A 19,938-nucleotide genomic window follows, 5' to 3' on the forward strand; every position below is an offset into this window, starting at 1 on the left:
CTTGTCCCCAGCCCTGGGAGGGGGCAGCAGGTGTGCTGTGACACGTTTGGGGCTAATCCCTTGTCCTTATTTTCTCCTCAGCGTGGGAAAGCAAATCGCTGCTTTTAATCCCATTTTTGCAGCTCCTGCTCCAGGGGGGAGCAGCCCCAGGTGAGGAGGGGGCTCGGAGTGAACCCACAGGTGGGATTGGGGCACACAGGGGATGGTGACAACGCTGGGGACATGGGGTGACACGGCAGGGAAGGGAAGGAACAGCCCCAGGGGCTCCTCCGGGATGGGATGGGAATGGGAATGGGTTGGAAATGGATGGGAATGGATGAGAGGAATGGATAGAATGGGAATGGATGGGATTTAAGGCCCTTCCACCCCAAACCACTGCATGACTCCACGATATGGACTGTGGTGTGGATTTTCTCTCACCTGTGCGTGCCGAACCTGAATTTTAGCACCGACAGAGGCTCCTGCACCTCTCACCCCTCCCTGACCTCGATCCCAGCAGAGCCTGGATCCCCAAAATTGCCAGAACAGGGAGGGAATAAAAGGGGAGAGGAGAAAAAAGGGGAGGGGAGATAAAAGGAGAGAAGATAAAAACGGGGAGCTGCCCTTTGCCCAGCTCTGCCCTCCCGTGTCCTTGTCCCCGGTGACCCCAGAGCCTCCCCCTCCCCATCCCCGTGCCCGGGACTCCTCTCCTCCCTCCGCAGCTCCCCCCGCAGCCGCGATTTGCAGCTCCAGACGCGTCCTGCGGCCACACGCGCAGCCAGTGATCACTGTGAGTCTGCCACCAGCCTGGCTGGCTCCGGGCACGGGCGGTGCCACCGCTGTCACCCCCCCGGGGCCGGGCTGGCCCTGCCCCACCCCCGGGAGGCTCCCGGGCCGCGGGGATTGGGGAGCAGCGGGCATTGGGGAGCAGCGGGGATTGGGGAGCAGCGGGCATTGGGGAGGGAGCAGCGGGGATTGGGGAGCAGCGGGCATTGGGGAGCAGCGGGCATTGGGGAGGGAGCAGCGGGCATTGGGGAGCAGCGGGGATTGAGGAGCAGCGGGCATTGGGGAGCAGCGGGGATTGAGGAGCAGCGGGCATTGGGGAGCAGCGGGCATTGGGGAGCAGCGGGCATTGAGGAGCAGCGGGCATTGGGGAGGGAGCAGCGGGCATTGGGGAGCAGCGGGCATTGGGGAGCAGCGGGGATTGAGGAGCAGCGGGCATTGGGGAGCAGCGGGCATTGGGGAGGGAGCAGCGGGGATTGGGGAGCAGCGGGCATTGGGGAGCAGCGGGGATTGAGGAGCAGCGGGCATTGGGGAGCAGCGGGCATTGGGGAGGGAGCAGCGGGCATTGGGGAGCAGCGGGCATTGGGGAGCAGCGGGGATTGAGGAGCAGCGGGCATTGGGGAGCAGCGGGCATTGGGGAGGGAGCAGCGGGCATTGGGGAGCAGCGGGCATTGGGGAGCAGCGGGGATTGAGGAGCAGCGGGCATTGAGGAGCAGCGGGCATTGGGGAGCAGCGGGCATTGGGGAGCAGCGGGGATTGAGGAGCAGCGGGCATTGAGGAGCAGCGGGCATTGGGGAGGGAGCAGCGGGCATTGGGGAGCAGCGGGCATTGGGGAGCAGCGGGCATTGGGGAGGGAGCACATTGGGGAGCAGCGGGCATTGAGGAGCAGCGGGCATTGGGGAGCAGCGGGCATTGGGGAGCAGCGGGGATTGAGGAGCAGCGGGCATTGGGGAGCAGCGGGCATTGGGGAGCAGCGGGGATTGAGGAGCAGCGGGCATTGGGGAGCAGCGGGCATTGAGGAGCAGCGGGCATTGGGGAGGGAGCAGCGGGGATTGGGGAGCAGCGGGCATTGGGGAGGGAGCAGCGGGGATTGGGGAGCAGCGGGCATTGGGGAGCAGCGGGCATTGGGGAGCAGCGGGGATTGAGGAGCAGCGGGCATTGGGGAGGGAGCACCGGGGATTGAGGAGCAGCGGGCATTGGGGAGGGAGCAGCGGGGACTGGGGAGGGAGCAGCGGGCATTGGGGAGCAGCGGGCATTGAGGAGCAGCGGGCATTGAGGAGCAGCGGGCATTGGGGAGGGAGCAGCGGGGATTGAGGAGCAGCGGGCATTGGGGAGCAGCGGGCATTGGGGAGGGAGCAGCGGGCATTGGGGAGCAGCGGGCATTGGGGAGCAGCGGGCATTGGGGAGGGAGCAGCGGGGACTGGGGAGGGAGCAGCGGGGATTGGGGAGCAGCGGGCATTGGGGAGCAGCGGGGATTGAGGAGCAGCGGGCATTGGGGAGCAGCGGGCATTGGGGAGGGAGCAGCGGGCATTGGGGAGCAGCGGGCATTGGGGAGGGAGCAGCGGGGACTGGGGAGGGAGCAGCGGGGATTGAGGAGCAGCGGCGCTCCTGCAGCCCCACACGGGCTGGAACGTGACTGCGCAGGGTGGGTGGGATGGGAGCGGCACGACCCGGAGCCGGCGGAGCGTGGGCAGCATCCCGGGGATGATTAATGCGGGGGGAGGCGGAGAGAGCCCCAGCCCGAGGGAGGGATGGCAGAGACGGCGACAGCGACAGCGAGGACCCGCCCGCAGTCACGGCCAGAGCTCCCCCCTCGGGAGATGACAAACCGGGTTCGCCACCTGCTCCCACCTCTGCTGACTCACACATGGGGTACCTGCGCTCCCACGCCGAGATTTGCCGGGGTTTGTTTATTGGGGGACCGTAACGCACAGGAGAAAATGGAAAATCTCCTGTCGCAGCCGAGGGGGCTCTGGCTCCCGCCGGGCGGGATTCCCGGTGGGCTCATTCCCGGTGGGCTCTGCAGCCGCCCCCTCCCCAGCGCGGCTGCGTTTGGAACAGAGGAACATCGGCGGCTCCTGAGGGTCCCATCCCGGCCGGCTGAGGGGGAGCAGCGCGGGCAGGGACGGAGCTGTCCCCGAGCCATCCCCGAGCCGTCCCCGAGCCGTCCCCGAGCCGCGGCCGGGCTGCGAGTGCCCCCGCGCGGTGCCGGGACTGGGATGGAGCCGGGAAAGGGGCGGAGGTGGGAGGGATGCAAAGAAGCAAGGATGGATGGATGGATGGATGGATGGATGGATGGATGGATGGATGGAGATGGGATTTTGGAGGTGTTTTCCAGCCTTCCCTCCTCCAGGCTGTTCCAGCCAGAATTCCCAGTGGGGATCCCAGAAGCTCCTGCAGGGCAGGGGGAGCTGGGAATGCCCCATTGCCCCTTCCCTGCGGGCAAACCCAGCAGTTCCACCCAACCAGCAGGGACAGAGGGAATTCTGCAGGGAAGGGGCTGCGGTGCCTCCACCCCCGGGACTGGATTGAACCCGATCCTCATTAGCCTGAAACCCATTTCAATTCAGCCAGGCCGGGCTCCTCCTTTGTCTTTCCTTTAATTGGTCGTTCCGCTGCTAAATGGGCAGCTTGAGCACGGCCAAGGCCCTGAGAAAAGGGGTTGGGAAGTGCAGGAATAACAGAATTCCTGATAAATAAGGGGAATTAAAAGGCTCTTCCTCTTTGTGGCCACCCCTGATTCCCGGTGCTCACCCCCCATCCATTTCTCCCCCTCTGTGGGGTTTCATGGGCCCTGTCCCCATTCCTGTCCCCATTCCCAATCCCCATTCCCAATCCCAATCCTCATTCCCCATTCCCCATTCCCAATCCCCATCCCCTGCCCCTTGTCCTTCCTCTCCTCCCTTTGGCCTTTGTGCCCGCCCTGTAAATTCCTCCCTAAAAGGAGAATATTGGCAATTCTCTGTTCTTTATCTCATCCTCTGCTCCCTGGGATTTCTCTCCTTCACCCTCTCGTGTTATTTTTTAATTCAGGATTTTTAATTTAGGATTTTTCCACCTCATTTTTCCCCCCTTGTGCTCTTCACCTCCATTTTCCCTGCGCCTTTTTTTCCTCAAAAAAATCCTTTCCTGTCACCCCCTGTGTCCCTTCCAGTGACCCTTTGGAGGCCACCACGGGCCCAGCAAAACTCCTCAGTCTCAGAAGGGGAATGCGTGAAGCAACTGGGGACCCAAACATCAATTAATTAATTAATTAATTGGGCTCTCACGAACAAATTAATTGGCCGACACCAATAAATTAATTCTGCGCCCATGCATAAATTAATTGGGTGGCCATGCACGGAACAGCTGTGATGTAATTGGGCATTCATGCATTAATTAATTGGGCGCGCGTGCATGACGTCATTGGGCGCTCATGCACATGTTAATTGGGCAGCCATGCATAAATTAATTGGGCGCCCAGGTGTGATGCCAAGGTGGTCCTAAGGAGTGCGGCCTAATTAAGCAATCAGACATGAATTAATTACTGGGGCTCATCAGGTGCCATGCCTGGGCTAATTGGGCCCCCGTACATAAATTAGCGGGGGTGGAGCTTTGGAGTACAGGGGGGTGTGGGGGTGGGAAGGGCCCAAATCCCACAGGGAATGGCCCGGCTGGAGCTGCTGGAGCTGTGGTTCCCTCCCAGGAGGGGTTTGGGATACCCCAAATTCCCTTTTTGGGGTTTGGGCAGCAGGAATTCCCAAGCATTCCCTTCTCCAGGCGCGTTCCTGAGCTGTCCGTGATGGAGAGGTCAGGGCTCAGCTGCAAATTTGGGAATCTTCATTAATCAATCCATAATTCTCATTTCAGGGGTCATCCGCAGCCTCTGGAGCCTCCCCTGTTTTCAGGAATCTGAGAAAATCCCGCCCAGGCCTTCAAACCAACTCAGCGGCACTTGGGGAGGGAAAAGCTCAGTAAATTACACTTAATTAGCATTTAATTAATGCATTTGATGGCTTCCTGTGTTTCCATGCAGCGCCCTGGATCTGCCTGCAGGAGAGGCTCCAGAAATTGTGGAGGTGGAAATTGGGAACATTTCTGTGTCTTCCAGGGGGTTGGGTCCCTTTTCCACCTTTGCTATGGGCTGGGAATCCCGGGATGGTGGTGGCTGTCCCGCAAATAAATTATGAATAAAATTATGATATAATTTATAAAATAACTTATTAAAAATTCTTATAAATTTATAAAATAATTTATAAACAAAATTAATATAAAATTTATAACATAATTTATAAAAAATTATAAATACAGTTTATAAAAATTATAAATAAAATTTATAAAAGAATTTATAAATAAAAATCGGATAGAATTTATAACATAATTTATAAATAAAATTTTTATAAAATTTATTTTTAAAATATAAACAAAAAATTTAAAATAGAATTTATAAAATAATTTCTAAATAAAATTCTTGTAAAATCTATTAAATAATTTACAAATAAAATTCGTAAAAAATTTTAAAATTAAATCCTGATAGAATTTAAAAAACATTCCCGTGGGAGGTCGGCATTGCACCCCAGCCCCTCCATCCTCTCTCTCCAAACAGCTCACGACCGCCGCTCTTATTTATTTTTTTTTCCCCCCTTTTCCATATGGTGCCCAGCCCGCCTCGGGCCGGTCCCGGCTGCAGCCAGCTGGGAGCGGAGGGGGAGCAGAGGGGGAACAGAGGGGGAACGGAGGGAACAGAGCGGGAGCAGGCCCCGGGCCCGGCAGAGGCGCAGCGGGACGGGAGAGGGCTGCGGGGCCGCGAGCGTCTCCCTGGAAACCGCAGCGTGGGAGCCGCGGAGAGCGCGGGCCTGGCCCGGCCCCGGCCTCAGGCCCGGCCCCTGCCTCAGGGCCTGCCTCAGGGCCCGCCCCGGCCTCAGGCCCTGCCTCAGGGCCTGCCCCTGCCTCAGGGCCTGCCCCGGCCTCAGGCCCTGCCTCAGGCCCGGCCCCGGCCTCAGGGCCTGCCCCTGCCTCGCGCCCTGTCCCGGCCTCCTTCCCTCCCCTGCTCTGGAATTCCTCCCTCATCACCGTCCCTGCCCTGTCCCTATCCCTGCCTCCGCTGCCCTGGAATTCCTCCCTCATCCCTGTCCTGTCCCTGTCCCTGTATCCGGCTGTTTTGGAATTCCTCCCTCACCTCTGTCCCCTGTCCCTGTATCCGGCTGTTTTGGAATTCCCGCCTCGCCTCCCGCCCCAGAGCGCGGCCTTTTGTGGGTTTCTGGCTCAGCAAAGCTCGGGTTTAACTCAGCTGGAACTTGTGGGGGAGCCGAGGGGGAGAGAGGGACGGAGGTCATGGGAAGGGGAACCTCGGCAAAAGCAGAGTGGGTAAAAGGCTTTGCATCCCATTTCCTCCTCCTTGGTTCTTCCAAAAAAACCCCAACCAACCAAAAAAAAAAACCAACCAAAAAAAAACAAACACCCCACCCAACCCCTCCAAGAAGTGGGAATTCCTCTGAAGGAAGGGCATCCAGGCTTTTCCCCAGTAATGGAAGCACCCCTGGAGCTCCATGCAGCCCCATCCTTTCCCTGCTCCCTTTTTATCCTTCCCTCCTCTCTATTTTTCTCCTTTTTTTTTCTTTTTTTTCTTTTTTTTTCTTTTTTTTTCTTTTTTTTTTTCTTTTCTTTTCTTTTTTTTTTTTAGTTATTCGAGAAATTAATTTTAAAACCCGGAATCACTTCTCCCTTCTGGCGGGATTAATCCCCTCACCATTCAGAGCAGGAAACAGAGGAGGGGTTTTATTTTAATTTTCTTTTTTTTATTTTTTTAATTCCAGCTCGGAGAGCCCCCGGCTCTGAATGACCCCTGAATGAGGAGCCTCTCAATTAAAAGTTTCCCACTGACGCCGCCTCAATGCGAGCGCGCTGAGGAATTCTCCGCGCCTCAATGGCCCCGGCCCTCGGCGAGTGTTGAGGGGCCGGTGGATTTCCCACAATGTTTGTACACCTTCCTTTGTGGGGATTTTTCCCTCCGCTGAACCAGAAACCTTTAACACATCCGCTCCCGGCGTGCCGCTCGTTGGGGACAGCGGGGACAGCGGTGCCACCGCCTCGGGGTGATCGCGCCGAGCTGGGAATTCCATGGGAAAATTGAATTTTCGGGAGCGAGAGGAGCTCTGCGCCACCCCAGGGCGAACCCCTGGGTCGGGGAAGGGTTTTGGTGGCGCTTTGTGGCGCTTTGGTGGCACTTTGTCACGCTTTGGTGGCATTTCGGTGGCCCCAGGGAAAGCAGAGCCTCCCCTTCCGTTCCCGCCGCACAAAGGGGGCTCAATTCGGGGACAAAAAGCCCCCGGGACATTTCAGCACGGCCGAGGGCCCGGCTGACAGCGCTGATTGTCGCGGCCTCATTAACCATGCTAATTAGCGGGCTGCTGGGGGTGGGCCCTGCATAATTTATTCGGTTTAATCTCATTAAAGGCGGGTGAAAAGCGGGACGGGGAGTGCGGGGAGCCACGGGAGGAGCTGCTCCCGCTCCGTGGGACGCGTCCCGGTGCTCCAGGGGGGACAGGAGGGGTGGAGGAGGGAGCTGAGGATGCTCGGGGGTTATTCCCATCATAGGTGGGAAATTCAGGAGTTATTCCCATCCCAGGAGGGAAATAAAGGAGTTTTTCCCATCCTAGGAGGGGAATCCAGAGGTTATCCCCATCCTAGGAGGGAAATCATGCAGTTATTCCCATTCTGGGGGGAAAACCAGGGGTTATTCCCATCCTGGAGGGAAATACAGAGGTTATTCCCATGCTAGGGCTGAAATCCAGGGGTTATTCCCATCCTAGGAGGGAAATCATGGAGCCATTCCCATCCAGCCCAGTCTGAGGCTGCAAACCAGGGTTATAACCCCTGGATTTCCCCTCTGGGATGGGAATAACCCCTGGATTTCCCTCCTAGGATGGGAATAACCCTGGATTTCTCCTCCAGGATGGGAATAACCCTGAATTTCCCTCCTAGGACGGGAATAACCCTGAATTTCCCCCCAGACAAGCCCCTGCTCCCCACAGGCTGAGTGAGGGGTACAGGGTGTGTGCCCTGGATGAAATTTGGAGTTTAATCTGTTCCCAGAAAAATCCCAGGAAATTCAGGCACAAATCAGGGTCAGAGCAAAGCAAGGTAAGGGAGTCCTATTTAATTTTTGTTTCATCTTTTCCTTGCTCTGAGAACCTTCCCTCTATTCCGCAGGGGCATCACTCCACGAGCTCAGCACCGGCCTTGGCAGCTGGAGTGTGAAGTGGAAACGAAAAAGCTTCTCCCAAGGGCTCTGGGGAGAGAATTTCCTGCAGAAATCCCTGGAGAAAGGCAGGGAATGAAGGGCAGGAGCAGCAGCTGCTGCCTGACACCCCCGAGGTGTCTCTGCGGTGGGTGGGAGATCTCTAAGATCCATTCCAACACGAATTTCCCCATAATTTTATTATTTTCTCTATTTTTTGTGCACACTGTTTTTCACCTGCCCTCCTTTGGGGAACGTGGGAACTGAATTTTCCCATGATTTTATGATTTTCTCTATTTTTTTGGTTTTTTGGGTTTTTTTGTGCACTGCTTTACACCTGCCCTCCTGTGGGGAACGTGGGAACTGAATTTCCCCATGATTTTATGATTTTCTCTATAATTTTTTTTTTGTGCACACTGTTTTTCACCTGCCCTCCTTTGGGGAACGTGGGAACTGAATTTTCCCATGATGTTATGATTTTCTCTATATTTTTTCTTTTTTTTTTTTTTTGTGCACTGCTTTTCACCTGCCCTCCTTTGGGGAATGTGGGACCTTTGGGGAATGTGGGACCTTTCCCAGCCGGAATTTGTGCTCCCTCTCGGGGATGAGGAGCGGTCTCAGGACCGCCCAGCGCTCCCTGAATTTGCCTCCAGGGCCGTGCTGGGGGCTGGCAAAGCCACATCCTGTGGAGCAGAATTAGCAGGAAATCGGGAGCACGTTCCCGCACGCTGCTGGGCTCACCAGGCTGCTCCTTTGGGGATGATCAGCCGCCTCTCCCCTCCCTAACCCCGTGCTGATCCCGCTGTGGGCCCCACGGATGCGGGGGAATCTGGGAATCGGCTGGTTTGGAGATGGGGAAGGAGGAATCTCAGTCTGGCGTGCGGGGGCAGAGCCAGACCAGCTCCGTTCCCATCCTGAGCCAGGCTGGGATAACCGGGGGGGCTCCAGGGGGATTTTGGAACCTCTCCTGGTGCTAAAAGGAGGCTTCAAACCAGAGGGAGCCCCTTTTTCCATGGGCTGGGGGAGACAGGATGTGGGGAAGGGGTTTGAACTAAAAGAGGAGAGGTTTAGGTCGGTTTTGGGAAGGAATTCTTCCCTGGGAGGGAGGGGAGGCCTGGCACAGGAGATTCCATAGATTCCCCATCCCTGGAGGTTCAAGGAGTGTTCAAGGTCCCTTCCGACCCTTTGCCCACACACAGCTGGGTGAAGGAGTCAAACAGGAGCTGGGGATGGGAGCCAGGCACAATTCCAGGCTGGGATCCCTCCCCAGCAGCTCCTGGGGCTGTGGCCCTGCTCAGGGAGTCCAACAGAAGCCCTGGCAGAGCTCTGCAGGCCTGGGGAGCATCCATGTGGAATTCCCTGCTCCATGAGCTCTCCAGGCACTCCTGCCCTCCCTGGGGAGCATCCATGTGGAATTCCCTGCTCCATGAGCTCCGCAGATGGCTGCAGCACGTGCAGGGGGCGATTCCAAAGGCAGGGGACACAAATGGAGAGAGAAATGAATTGAATTGAATGCATGCCCGTGTTGGAAAAGCTTTAATCGGCCCTCCCTCCGCCAGGCTTTGATGCTTCCCTCGGCCTTTGGAGTTTTGAGGGATGGGGTTTGGAGCGTCCCAGGGAGGTTTTGTGGAATTGGAAATCCCGGATCCTGCTGTGGGGGGAGTTGGGAAGGATGGGGAAAACCCTGGAGTCTCCATCTCAAGGCGCTGTGGCACCCTCAGGGGTGTGCAGGTGAGACAGGGACCCACAGGGATCAATCCAACCCCTGTCAATGGCTGACATGTGGGGGAACACGGGCTGCTGCAGCTCCGGGGAACAATCCCGCTTTTTGTGGGAACACACACCCACAGCTGGAGCCAGGGGTTGCTGCAGCTCCGGGAAGGCTCCCGGGATCGGGAACAATCCCGCTTTTTGTGGGAACACACGGCTGACATCCGGGGGCCAGGGGCTGCTCCAGCTCTGGGAACAATTCCGCTTTTTGTGGGAACACACGGCTGGCAGCTGCGGGAACGGGAAACAGGAAACTTCCCGGCAACGGCGTGGCCCTGGGACATGGGAATGGCACGGGAATGTCGTGAGAATGCCACTGGGAATGCCACAGGGATGCCATTGGGAATGGCACTGAAAATGCCATGGAAATGCCATTGGGAGCACCACTGGGAATGCCACTGGGAATGCCGCGGAGCTCGGGAATTCCAAGCCCAGGGGCCCGCTGGACGGGCCGGGCTCCGTGCGGAGGATGGGGTCCCTCAGCAGGAATGGGGCGGGGGGCTCCCCGTTGGTGTCACCGCCCCGTCGGTGTCGCCTCCCGGTCCGTCCCCGCGGCTCCCCCGGGCCGCTCGTGCCCTCTGCCGGTCCCTGCCCGGATGGAGCCCCGCGGATCTGCGGCTGTGAAATCCCCGCAGCAGCCTGGGAGAGCTCGGGAGGGCAGGGATGGTCCATCCCTATCCGGGCTGGGTTGGGATGCAGGGATGCAGCAGCCTGGGAGAGCGGAGTGACAGAACCCCGGGATGGTTGGGATGGAAGGCACCTTCAATCCCACCCCATTCCCTGGGCAGGGACACCTCCCACCAGCCCGGGGTGCTCCAAGCCCCGTCCTCGGACACTCCCAGGGATGGGACATTTCTGGGCAGCCCCCTCCTGTGTCCCACCGCCCTCACAGGGCAGGATTTCCTTTCCCTGCTGTCCCCGTGCTGTCCCCACCCGCCTCTCTGCTGCTCCACAGCTTTACCCCAGTTTTCCTGCCCTTTTCCTGGAGCTGCAGCGCAGTTTCCATCCACGAGAGGCCACTTTCCTCTCGCGTTTGCTGCTGCGGCGCCAGGAAAGGCTGGAAGAGGAACCTGGCTGTTTCTCCCGGTTCCTGGGGATGTTTCTCCCAGTTCGTGGCTTTTTGGGATTTCCTGCCCAGCTCCTTCCCAACTTTTCCTCACTTCTTCTCGCCAGGAAGAGAGGAATTGGTAAGAAGCTTCTCTGGAGTTTTTCCTTGGGCCCTGCTGAGATGGGCTCTGGGGTCCCTCCCGCGATTCTGTGGATCCTGCAGGGCAGCAGAGGGAGGCTGGGCTGCTCTCACCCTCCTGGTTCCTCCTCCCCTCCTCTCCCCGTGCCAGCACCTTCCTCTCTCACCCCCAATCCCCCATTTCCCTCCGCACTGCGGGACCCATTGATTTTCCAGTCACTGGGAGCGACACCCGCTCCCATGCCGGCTGTCCCCACTTGATGGGATTTCATCCACTCAGCCCTGCTGCTGCCAGGGGCTCCAGCCAGCCCTTCCATTAAATCTCCTGTGCTGATCTCTAATTGAGCGTTCCCTGCCTGCTGCTCATCCAGCCTTGGGCGCCTTCCAGGGCTGCAGGGAGGGAAGGGAAGGGAAGGGAAGGATGGAGGTGGCACTGGCAGGAGGACCCGGCCTCAGTGGGGTGAGGAATCAGGTGGGAACTTTCCCTCTGCTGCTGCCTCTCCTGGGGGACGGATGGAGGTGTTTGCTCCTGGATGTGGCACGGGGAAATCCACCTGGATGGGATTGAAATGGAAATCCTCCTGGCTGGAGGAGGGGAGTGAAGGGGAAGGTCCTGAGGAAAACGGGATCAGGTGACAGTCCCTGATGGCACCGGACAGGTTTCCCACAAATGCTGTGGCTGCCCCTGGATGTCCCCAGGGCAGGGCAGGCTGCAGCACCCTGGGACAGGGGGAGGTGTCCCTGGAAGGCAGGGCTGGAATGGGACGATCCTGAAGCTCTTCCACAGCCCAAACCATTCCCAGATTCCATGGAAACGAGGGAGGGGTTGCTTCATGATTCCATGGAAACGAGGGAGGGGTTTCACCTGCAGAGTGCTCTGCCCACCCTGCTCTGGGGGCTCTTCCCTCAGGCCCCTCGGGCACGTCAGGCTTGGTCCCCTCTGATCCCAAACCAGCCCAGCCCTGGGATTGGGCCCATCCTGGAGCATCTCCCGGGCTCTGGCAGAACTTTGGGAGAAGGGGAAGGGGCAGAGGTGCTGCTCCCACCCCCCTGCCCAGCTCCTGCTCTGGGCTGGGGGCCTGGACCCGCCAAACTGGGACAAAACCAGTGCAGGAAGGATGAGCCCAGCTTTAGCTGGTTTCTCACTGGGGTAGAGCAGGATATCCGAGGAGGTGAGGGTTCCAGCACCAGCCAGCCTGGTTTGGCCACGTTTGCCATAAAAAGCAGAAATTTAATGAATATTTGTGCCCTGCCAGCCTTTCCCAGGCCCAGCATCCTGCAGGAGCCGCCTGCCCCTTCCCGTGGAGATTCCCGGGGCACTCCTGGTCTCCAGCAGGGCTCGATTGACTCAATTACAGAGCCAGAGGAGAGAGGGAGCTGCTCGCAGCAAATCCTGCCCGACTGGACTGGGAGCCGGCCCTGGGCAAGGCTCTGGTCCCAGGCTGAGCTTTGATTTGAGCAGCTTTCCTTCCCTTTCATCAAAGCCTCTGCATTCCACTCCTGCCTTTTCCATTTCGGGGTATTCTCCTTTGTTTGGTTCCCGTGGAGGGGATGGGATCCAAAGCTCCGCAGGGCAGGATCGTGTTCCCGATCCCAGCCCGGTTTGGGGTGGAGGGGGCTTTGAAGATCACCCCATTGCCATGGCAGGGACACCCAGCACCCCGGGGTGCTCCAGCCTGGCCGTGGGCATTCCCAGCGATGGGGCAGCCACAGCTTATCAGGAAATCTGCTCCACCCTCACCTACAGCTCCTGGAATGGGGGAAAGCAGCCATGAGCATTGTGCGGAGTGGGAGCCGGGCTGCAATCAGCTCCTGCAGCCCCAGAGCCTCCCTGCTGACCGGGTGCCACGGTGCCAGGTGCCAGGGCACTGCCAGGGTGCCCCCAGCCCCACGGGATCAGCCGTGCCACTGTCACTGCCCGAACCCCCCCTGTGCCAGGGTGCCAGGGCACTGCCAGGGTGCCCCCAGCCCCGGGGCCGGCCGTGCCACCGTCGCTGCCCGCAGGGCACACGGGCGGGGCTGCGGCCCCGCTCTCCAGCCGGGATTATGTGTCTGGACAAGCCCTCGGCAGCTGTTTGCAGCTCTTGCCTAACAAAGAGCACTTTGATGGCTCCGGGGAAGGAGCAGCAGCGGGTTTGCAGCTGAGCCAAGAGCGGAGGGGCTCAGGAACGCTCCCAAAGGGGGTGTGGGCACTCGGGGGGCACCCAGGGGCTCTGTGCCCCTGGCACTGCCCTCCCTGCCCGCCCCAAAACGCCCCCAAGCTTGGCTGGACGCTGCACCGGCCCCACTCGTGCTGCCTAAGCCAAGCCCAGCCAGCCTGGGGCTGAAAATTGGGGTTTTCCTGGTGGGCTCAGCTTGTCCCCTCTCCCCCTGCTCGTCCTTTTCTCCCCCACGGAGAGCTGCTCTGGAGTGCCTGAGTCAGAGCGGCGCTGATGGATGAGGCTGCAGCTCCCGGAGAGCACTTTGGATAATTGGGAGGCCGTGCCAGGATGCGCTGCCCTGGCGGCTCCCGGGCACTGACACAGGAGCCGGAGCCTCCTTGGCTCCCCTCCCGCTCCCTGCAGCAAACGCGCTGGCCTTGGAGGGACCCCGGTGGGTTCAGCTTAGATAAAGGCTTGGGGCAGCTCTGGGTCCTGCCAGAGCCCAGGGAGCTGCCCTTGGCTTCCCTTGTCCCCCACAGCCCAGCAAAGGAGATCTGGGGGGGGAAGGATCGGAGAATCATGGAAGGGGTTGGGTTGGAAGGGCCCTTTAAGGTCAGCCAGCCCCACTGCCCTGCGCTGAGATTTCCCCTGGATTTTCCCTTCCTCTCCTGCTGCTTCTTGTTGGGGTTCTAAAATCCAGATTCAGGGCTTTGCAGGGGATCCAAGAGGCAGATCCAGGGAAAGGAGCAGGCTGCTCTCCATCCATCCATGGATCCATGGATCCTCCTATCCATCTCTCCATGGATCCTTCTATGGATCCATCCCTCCATCCATCCATCCCTCCATCCATCTATCCATCCATCCATCCATCCATCCATCCATGGATCCTTCTATCCATCTCTCCATGGATCCTTCTATGGATCCATCCATCCATCCATCCATCATCCATCCATCCATTCCTTGGCTCTCCCTGAGGCTGTTCCCTCTTTTCCTGCCCAGCCCTGCTCCCTGCCAGGCCAGCAGGTGCCGCGCACCCCCAGCTCCCTTTTCCTGCTCCCCTGAGCTGGGCTGAGCCAGGAGTGAGGCAGGGAGTGATTCCCGGGGGTTTGGGTGTTTCAGCCTCTCTGGGGCCGCATCCCGGCGTTGTCCCGGTTCCAAACTGGGCCAAGGCGGGAGGGGAGCGCTCGGTGCCGCGGGCAGGAAGAGGTTAAACCCGCTGCCCGCTCCGCTCGGTGTGTGTGTGTGCGGAATGACGAATGCAGAGCCGAGCTCCGGGCACATTCACATCCCAGCAGCGCTGCCTCCTCTCAGCGTGGCCCCGCAGGATGAAATATTCCCCGGTCATCCCCTCTGTGTGACTCACTAACTGATTCCGGAGAGGAGAAAGCTTTTCAAACCTCACACTTTCAATGTCTTTTTTATTCTTTTCCCCCCCCACCCTTCTCTCTCTTTTATTTTTTTTTTATTTTTCTTTTGCCCACACAGCAGCTGCAGGAAGGGTTTGGGATAAAATTCCACACAAAGCCTCCATCTCCTGGAGAGCCCAGCCAATAAATCCTGCCTGGAGGATGCGATGGGCTCGGGGCAGTGTGAAAGCACGGTTTGGGTCCCTCTGTGCCCAGCCCCGGGCACTCCAGCCCTGCTGGGAGAGGCTCCAGCAGCTCCCCCGGGTTGCCAAGGGCCCTCGGAGGGACGGGGAAAATCTTGGCTCCTTCAATCCTCCAAAAACACAAGAGGGAGAAAGGGAAAAGCTGGATCCCTGCATGCTCTGAATGTTAATCTTTGCTCTTTCAGGTCGCTCTGCTTCCCAGCACCATCCGTGTTTTCCATCAGGGAAAGCCCTGGAAGCTTTGTGGGATGGGGCAGCGGCAGCCCTGGGCACCCAGGGACCCCTGGCATCCCCCCAGAGCACAGGGAACGTCACTGGAGGGAGCTGGGGCTGCCCTGGATGTGGGATTTCCCTGATTCCTGTGGGTTACAATTCACAGCAGAAGGAAATAAGTGGGGTTTGCCAGGAGGAGCTGTGGGTTCACCCCTGGAATTGTCCAAGGAGCAGCCTGGGATGGTGGGAGGTGTCCCTGGAACGCAGGGGGAGGGATGGGATCAGATTTAGGTCCCTTCCCACCCAAACCATTCCAGGATTCCCCATTTCCCCCAGACAGGGCCGGGTTCTCACTCCTGGGGATAAATCTGAGCCAAATTTGACGTTCCAGAGGTGGTGACATCCCCCAGATGTCCTTGGCACGGCGTGGCCAGCTGGGAAATCCAAACAGCTGGGGACACACTGGGACAAGGCGGGGAATCCTGGAATTTAAAGCAGGAAAGGTTTTTTGTGTTTGACTCCAGATATTCCCAATCTCTGCATCCACAGCTCCCACATCAAATCCTGGGAATTCTGGGGTGGGATGACAGGAGAGACTGGGGATGTCCAGTTCCAGCTGGACAAAATTCCCAATGCTCAGAAAATGGGCTCAGAAATTCTCTGGAATTTAGACCAGGAAAGGTTTTTGGTGTTTGATTCCAAATATTCTTCATCTCTGCATCCACAGCTCCCACACTGAATCCAGTGGGTGGGATGAGAGGAGTGATGTCCGAATCCCTGGACAGAATTCCCTTACACTGGACACAGGAATCCCTCTGGAATTCAAACCAGGAAAGGATTTTTGTGTTCCACTCCAACATTCCTCTGCCCCCCAATTCCTGCTGACATCCCGAGGCTCTCCCCCACCCCCTGATCCTGCCAGGGCTGAATTTCCCCTCGCTGGCAGTGCAGAAATGCTGCGGCTGCACTTTCCCTGCCCAGCTAATCCCATTTGTCTCCTGGCTGCTCCCAAAACGCCTTTTAAGGGTTCCCAGCAATGCAGCAGAGAAATCCATTTGCAGGCACGAGGCAGCCAGGAGGGGAATTTTGATTTCCCACTTATTAGAGGATGACAAGGTGAGGGAGCCGGGGGAAGATTGATCGCCCAGAGAAGCATTTCCACTCTCCCCAATTAATCCTGGCGTGGCTCTAATCAATCCAGGGGCGGGAGGAAGCAGGTGGGAACGCTTCCCTGCCGTGGGGGGATGGATGGAGACGCTTTCTCCTGGATGCAGCGCAGGGAAATCCACTTAGGTTGGGATTTCTGGGAGGGAAATAATGGATATCGGGGGCCAGGGCTCTGTGTTCCCCGCAGGGAGAGCAGATTGAGGCCATCAATCCACATTAGGGCGGCTCTGTGGGCAGAGAGAATTCCAGCAGGAGGAATTCCAGCAGCCCCCCGGGCCTTCCTGAGGATGGGGTTTGATGCTGGGGGATCCTTTGCCCTCAAGTTCACACTGGGTTTTCCTTCTGCTCCTCTCCCTTTTTCCCTTTTGATTGTGGTTCAAAGAACCTCTCCCTTTTTCCCTTTTGATTTTGGCTCCTTGTGGTTCACTGGGTGCTTTTGCCCCTGAGCTGGGGTTGAGTTAAACCCTAATGGATGTTCAGGACTGCTAATCCCAGCCCTAAAACACCTGCAGGGGTGTGGGGGGCTCTGATCCCCAGGATTTGGGGCTAAAATCCCAGAAATCCCAGCCCTAAAACACCTGTAGGGGTGTGGGGGGGCTCTGATCCCCAGGATTTGGGGCTAAAAATCCCAGAAATCCCAGTCTTGATCCCATTCCAGGCTGAATTCCTGCCACCCTCTCATTAGAGCTCAGAACCCGCCCTGCTTTGGGGTTTTCTCTTGGAGTCCCAGGAATTTGGGCACATTCAGCACAATTCCCTGCTTTTCTTGCCCATGGGGCAAAGACTGGATCCCAGGGGCTCCAGGAGATCAGCTGGGAATTTTTAACCCTCTTTTCACCCAGTTTTTAATCCAGTTCAAGGCTGCCGGCCGGATTTGGGGAGGAAAATGCAAAATTCTCGATTTTTTTCCTCCAGGATTTGAATTTAAACCAGGGAAGGTTTAAACTCCAGATATTCTTCATCTCTGCATCCATCCCACATCAAATCCTGGGAATTCTGAGGTGGGGTGAGAGGAGCAGCTGAGGATGTCCATTTCCATCTGGACAAAATTCCCAGTGACCTTTACACTGAACACAGGAATTCCTTGGGAATTTAGGGAGGAAAAAGCCAAATTCTTGATATTTTTTTCTCCAGGATGTGACAGCTCCCTGTGAGCTCCTTGATTTTTTTTGTGGAGGAAAGCCCAAATTTTCCTGTGAATTCCTTGATTTTTTTTGGGAAAAGCCCAAGTTTTCCTGTCCCCCAGCAGAGCGGAGGGACAGAGTGTCCCCTTTGGGGGTGAAGCTGCTGTGGGGTGAAACCCCCGAGTGTGGGGCTGCTCCCAGCCCTCAGCCCTGCTCTAATTAACAGATTTACTAATTTGGGTCTCATTATCCCGCAGCATCCCAGGGGCAGCTTGTTCCAGCTGCTCCTCAGTGACATCCAGAGGGTTTCTAACAGCACACAAAAGGAATTTGACAGTGGCAGGAAAGCACCGGCAGGGATTAAACTTGAAAGAGAAATAAGGGGGAAAAAAATCACATTAAATCATTTTAGAGGTTATGGAGATGGAGCAGGGATGGAAGCAGGGATGGAAGCTGGAAATGAGGGATGGGGACGCTGCTGTCACCTCTGGGGCTGGGTTTTCCTCACCAGGGCCTTTATTTGCTTTCCAGGCAAATATTTGGCTCCAAACCTTGAGGGGTTCCTGCCCGGACATGTGGGCAGTGCCAGGCCCTCCCTTCCCTTCTCTCTTCTCTCCTCCCCTTCCCTCCTCCGTTTATTCCCCACTCCCTCCAAAAACACCCTTGGAATTCCCACCCCAAATCAGGCAGCAGCGCGAGGAGCAAACCCTGCCCAATTCCTCATGGTTTTTCCGTGATATTTTCATTTTCCAGGGGCAGACTGAGCCACTCCCAAAGGCATTTCCAGAAGTTTTCCCGAGCCCCAGGTTCACAAGGGAGAGCTGGGACAAACCCCGGTGTTTTGTGTATTTTTGGGAGCTGCTGTTTGTTTGTTTTGGGCGCTGATTTGCCAAGGAATTCGGTTTTCCCACAGAAACATCCCAGGTTTTTTCTCCTGTTTCTCCTTTTATCAGCTTGAGGCTCAGCAATTCCCTGTGGGAACGTGCTGCTCCTGCACACTGGCCCTAAAAAAGGTGATTTTATTATTTTCCTGCCTTTTGGAAAATCCTTGTCCTTCTGAATGCCATGAAAACCCCACAAGCAGATTGAGATCCTCACATCTCACCTCCACCATAAAACCCCTCAAGGCCAAGCAATTCCACTCAAACCACACCAGATTGGGGCAAAAACATCAAAAAAAAAAGCTGTGAAATCCATTTTTCTCCTCACATCCCAGCTCTGAAAGCAGATGGAAGGGTGGGGCTAAAAGGAGACAAGTCAAACCCAGAAAATTGTCAAAATTCAGCAGAAATAATTCCTGCCCTTTTCCTCCCCTGCCAGGTTCTGGAGCAGGGAGTCCCAGCTGGTTCCTTCCACCTCAAGCTCAGCTTCTTCCTGGGATTTCCACTCCAGCAGTGCTCGAGGAATACAATAAAAATTAATTATTAAAACAGCAGGATAAAAAAAAATATCAGCTGCCAGGGCACTGAAATATTTTTAGCTGATTGTTGGAGTTTAGAACAACCACAGAAATGGAGTAATGGAGCTCCTCTGTCAGGAGTTGTGGGGCCTGGCCTTGGCTTTGAGGGATGGAGGCTTCCCAGTACCCCTCAGCCAAAATCCAGGAGTTTTGGGGACGTTTTTGGAGAGAAAGTGAGAATTTTCTTTAGGTCACTTCATCCTGGAACTTTTTTGGGGGAAGTTTTGAGTGGAAAGAGCTCTGGGATGTGAGGCCTGTGGGGCCTGGCCTTGGCTTTGAGGGATGGAGGCTTCCCAGTGCCCCTCAGCCAAAAAAAATCCAGAGTTTTAGGGGAAGTTTTGGGGTGAGAAAATTGAATTATGTGGATTTTCTTCAAGTCACTTCATCCTGGAACTTTTTGGGGAATTTTTGAGTGGAGAGAGCTCTGGGATGTGAAGTCTATGGGGCCTGGTCTTGGCTTTGAGGGATGGAGGCTTCCCAGTGCCCCTCAGTCAAAAAAAAATCCAGGGGTTTTAGGGAAGTTTTGGGGTGAGAAAATTGAATGATGTGGATTTTCTTCAGGTCACTTCATCCTGGAATTTTTTGGGGAAGTTTTGAGTGGAAAGAGCTTTGGGATGTGAGGCCTGAGGGGCTTGGCCTTGGCTTTGAGGGATGGAGGTCTCCCAGTGCCCCTCAGCCAAAATCCAGAGGTTTTGGGGAAGTTTTTTGAGAGAAAATAAGAACTTTCTTCAGGTTACTTCATCCTGCAGCTTTTTGGTGGTTTACAGCGTAGGGAAATCTGGTGGATTTGGAAATTATTTACTAAGAGGTTTCCTGCAGGCCTGAACAGGCTCTGGGCTATTTTTTTTTTGTGAGAATTATCTCCCTGAAGTCCTTTTTGATAAGGATTTTATCCCTGAGGTGATAAAACCCTGCCTGCTTTTGATCAGGCAGCCTTTCCTCAGTGCTGAGCTGGGAAATTCAGATTTTCAGGGGAGAAATGGAAGTTTTGAGTGGAAAGACAGCTGGGAGAAGCTGTGGGGTTACACTGTGGGAATGGGTTAAGATATTAAACATCCAAGGTGCTTTCCCTGCAAACCCTGCAGGATTTGGGATATTTCCAGGCAGATTTATGGGATCCCTGCTGCTCCATCCTCTTCAGGGACAAACTTTGGAACACTCAGCAAGATTAATTTATTTCTACATATTAAACAAATGAGAGAAAGGGAGGAAAAGGAATGTGGCACCCACAGGGACAAACAGCACAGAGCGCTCGGGATTTAGGGAATAAATTATTTGAGAATTTCGG

General features: G+C 56.5%; 1 protein-coding gene across 1 annotated transcript; it reads right to left on the bottom strand.

Annotated features, from left to right (window-relative positions):
• Positions 1-821: 821 nt before the first annotated feature.
• Positions 822-2,459, bottom strand: LOC128947566 (uncharacterized). Its single transcript, XM_054291867.1, has one exon. It carries the CDS (start codon positions 2,457-2,459, stop codon positions 822-824), a length of 1,638 nt encoding a protein of 545 aa, XP_054147842.1.
• Between the last annotated feature and the right edge of the window lie 17,479 nt (positions 2,460-19,938).

The sequence above is a fragment of the Melozone crissalis genome, unplaced genomic scaffold (assembly GCF_028551555.1).
Source record: "Melozone crissalis strain CALT ecotype California unplaced genomic scaffold, PUWL_Pcris_2 ptg000107l_1, whole genome shotgun sequence".
NCBI lineage: Eukaryota > Metazoa > Chordata > Aves > Passeriformes > Passerellidae > Melozone > Melozone crissalis.

Bases quoted from the DNA above. Each gene is read 5' to 3' on its own strand.
- LOC128947566 (XM_054291867.1), bottom strand. From the start codon at position 2,459: ATGCTGCCCACGCTCCGCCGGCTCCGGGTCGTGCCGCTCCCATCCCAC.